The 3,015-nt window shown below is 35.1% G+C and overlaps 1 protein-coding gene across 1 annotated transcript; it reads left to right on the forward strand.

Annotated features, from left to right (window-relative positions):
* Positions 1-151: 151 nt before the first annotated feature.
* LOC107736810 (collagen alpha-1(XII) chain-like) lies at positions 152-2,965 on the forward strand (the record flags this gene model as incomplete). Its single annotated transcript, XM_016548159.1, has 7 exons — positions 152-205; positions 426-479; positions 559-612; positions 804-857; positions 1,058-1,162; positions 1,860-1,904; positions 2,888-2,965. Coding segments are annotated over 7 exons (444 nt in total), but the record flags the coding sequence as incomplete, so codon positions are not given.
* Positions 2,966-3,015: the final 50 nt, after the last annotated feature.

A 3,015-nucleotide genomic window follows, 5' to 3' on the forward strand; every position in this document is an offset into this window, starting at 1 on the left:
TATTGACTTGCATAGTATGGACATTTGTTTTGTATTTGTTTTGGAATGACATGAAAGTGGACTATCCTTTTGAATTATACATATTCACACTTTGAAGGTATTATAGCATACCTTTTACTAAAAAATAATCTGATTACCTTCATATTTCCAGGGTCAAAGAGGACTTCCTGGAGAGCAGGGATTCAGAGGACAACCGGGACCTGCGGTAAACCAGAAGCATCATCTTAACCAGCTGTTTTACAATACATCTGACTTGCTTTCATTCACATGAGACAGTCTACTGAATAGAATGATCACTGTTAATCCTGTACCTTCATATCCCAGTCATATCTGTGAGAAAGTCAGTGATTTTTAGAGCAATTGAGATGTTTCTTCTGTATTCCACACATGACTGTCTGATGTCTTTCTCTTGTTTGTGTGGACAGGGCCCTAAGGGTGATGCTGGTGAAAAAGGAGAGGCAGGGAGACACGGAGACCCAGTGAGTTCGTCTTCTTATCACACATGATGTTTTTATTGTTTTCAGAACTTTTCACTGTCATGCTCTTCACTCTCTTTAGGGTCCTCCCGGATTGATGGGCCCTCAGGGGCCCCGAGGGCTGCCAGGCAATGTGGTACGTTCTTGAAAAATTCCTGACATCCAAAATACAAGATCTATTACAATTTTGTTTTTATGTTTTCATTTAAACAGGTGCATGCCATTTTTCCTTTTAATCATCTCATTTTGTAATTATAACTTATAAAAGCAAATATTTATGGAAATTTTAAGTTTTATAATTTAGACATATTGTTTTTTTTTTTTCAGGGTATTCCAGGTAGCATCGGTCCACCTGGTATTGCTGGACAGAGAGGAGAGAAGGTATGAAAGTGAACTAATGAAATAAACTAAATGTAACACTAAAAGAAACTGTCAAGTCTAGCTTTTGGTGTGGACGTTTTGTTGGATATGTTGTGTCATTTTACACCAAGCATCTATGAATTACTCTAACTCAAGTTGATGTAATTATGAACCATAATCATAATTCACCCTGTCTAAAATGGTTCTTTATATCCCGCCAGGGAGATGCTGGTAAATATGGTCCCCCTGGACCCCCTGGTCCAACTGGTGAGCCTGGTTTAAGAGGAGAAATTGGTTTGCCAGGAAAAGGCAAAGAGGGACCAAAGGTAATGTATTCATCAGTTTGATAACATCAAATATATTATTGAATAGTGTAATTTTGCTAAAATTTGTTACAAATGTTCCATGTGGATTCTCAAAACTACTAGCCAATTAGGTTTAAAAGAAAAGAGCATGCAGTTTGTTTCATTCTTGTTTTACAGTTTCCTGCCATGAGCGTGTAAAATTGCATTTAATAAGCATTGTGTTTACGTCTAGTCCTCTGAAAGTTGTTTACGCAAAATTTTCCATTTATATTTGCTGTGGTTAAAAACACTGAAATGTGGAGAATAAAACAACCACACATTAAACTAATGAGTCAATTGAACCGTGGCTGCAGGTGTGACTGGGGAACTGGCGTTGTTTTATAGCTACACATGCCTTATTTTTCTAGCTGTACACACACACACATCTACAATCTCTCCAACAGACATACATGCACATTAACACGCATATAATAATCAAATGAATAAAAATGTAATTATTTACTGAAAGTTTTGTCTGTTGTATCATTAATACCAAATCAAACATTATTGTTGATTTAAGACATGACTTAAATTGTATTCTGTTCATCTCACAAAGCTGTGATATGACTTCAGAAGTCTTGGAATAACATAAAAATAAACTGCATATGAATTTGTGAGAGGGAAAGGAAATATAGTGAAAATAGAGAAAGTAGCAGTAATCTGCTTTCTTTATTTACAGGGTGATTCTGGACCTCCGGGTCCATCAGGACCTCCCGGACTGAAGGTAATGAAACTTCTTTCACAAGTTTTATCTTGTTAAAAGTAAGAATCAGACTTCATCAGCATGAAAGGCCTTTTAGGCATTTTTATCATAAGCAGGTGTGTGTTTCCCCAGGGGCAAAAGCTGAATTACTGCATTTCATTTATGTGATGATTTTACTGAAATTTCAGAGAGCCAGACAAGTTTTCCTCGGGAAAAGTATCAGATATGTATTTTGCTACTGTACTTTAGCAATCAGTGCTATATACTGTACGTAAGGCTTAATAAATCCTGGATACACACTCCTTTTCAAAAGTTTAGGGTCTGTTAAAAACATTTCAAACAAATTAGTTTTATTCAACAAGGATGCGTTAAATTGATCAAAAGTGACAGTGCAAATATTTATAATGTTATAAAAGATTTCTATTTTAAATAAAAGTTGATCTTTTAAACATTCTTTTCATCAAAAAATCCTGAATCCAAAAAAAAAAGTGTCACAGTTTCCACAAAAATATTAAGCTGCACAATTTTTTTCAATGTTGACAATAATAAGAAATATTTCTTGAGGACCACATCAACATACTAGAATGAGTTCTGAAGGATCGTGTGATACTGGACTAATGGCTTCTGAAAATTCAGCTTTGTCATCATAGGAATAAATTACATTTATAATATATTTAAATAGAAAACAGCTATTTTAAATTAAATTAGTATTTCCCAATATTACTGTTTTACTTTATTTTTGATCCATAAATTACAGCCTTCCTAAAAGAGACATAAGAGACTTCTTTCATGAACATTTAACAAATCTTACTGACCCCAGGCTATCTATCTATCTATCTATCTATCTATCTATCTGGATATGCATTACAATATATATGGAAATTAGAGTCAATATTGTAAGTAAACAATATCTTATACAGCAATACACAGAGCTATTATCTTTCTATTGGAAGGGGGATGCTGTTTATTCTTCCATGTTGATCCCTTTTTATTTTGTGTTTCAGGGTTTACCTGGTCCACAGGGAATGCAGGGGATGCCAGGAAATAGAGGACCACCGGGAGAGGGAACCACTGGACCCGATGTATGGAAACACACACACACACACACACACACACAGGTTTGTTTTTGTGA

This window comes from Sinocyclocheilus rhinocerous, unplaced genomic scaffold, assembly GCF_001515625.1.
Source record: "Sinocyclocheilus rhinocerous isolate Xijiao unplaced genomic scaffold, SAMN03320098_v1.1 C36973513, whole genome shotgun sequence".
NCBI classification, from domain to species: Eukaryota; Metazoa; Chordata; class Actinopteri; order Cypriniformes; family Cyprinidae; genus Sinocyclocheilus; species Sinocyclocheilus rhinocerous.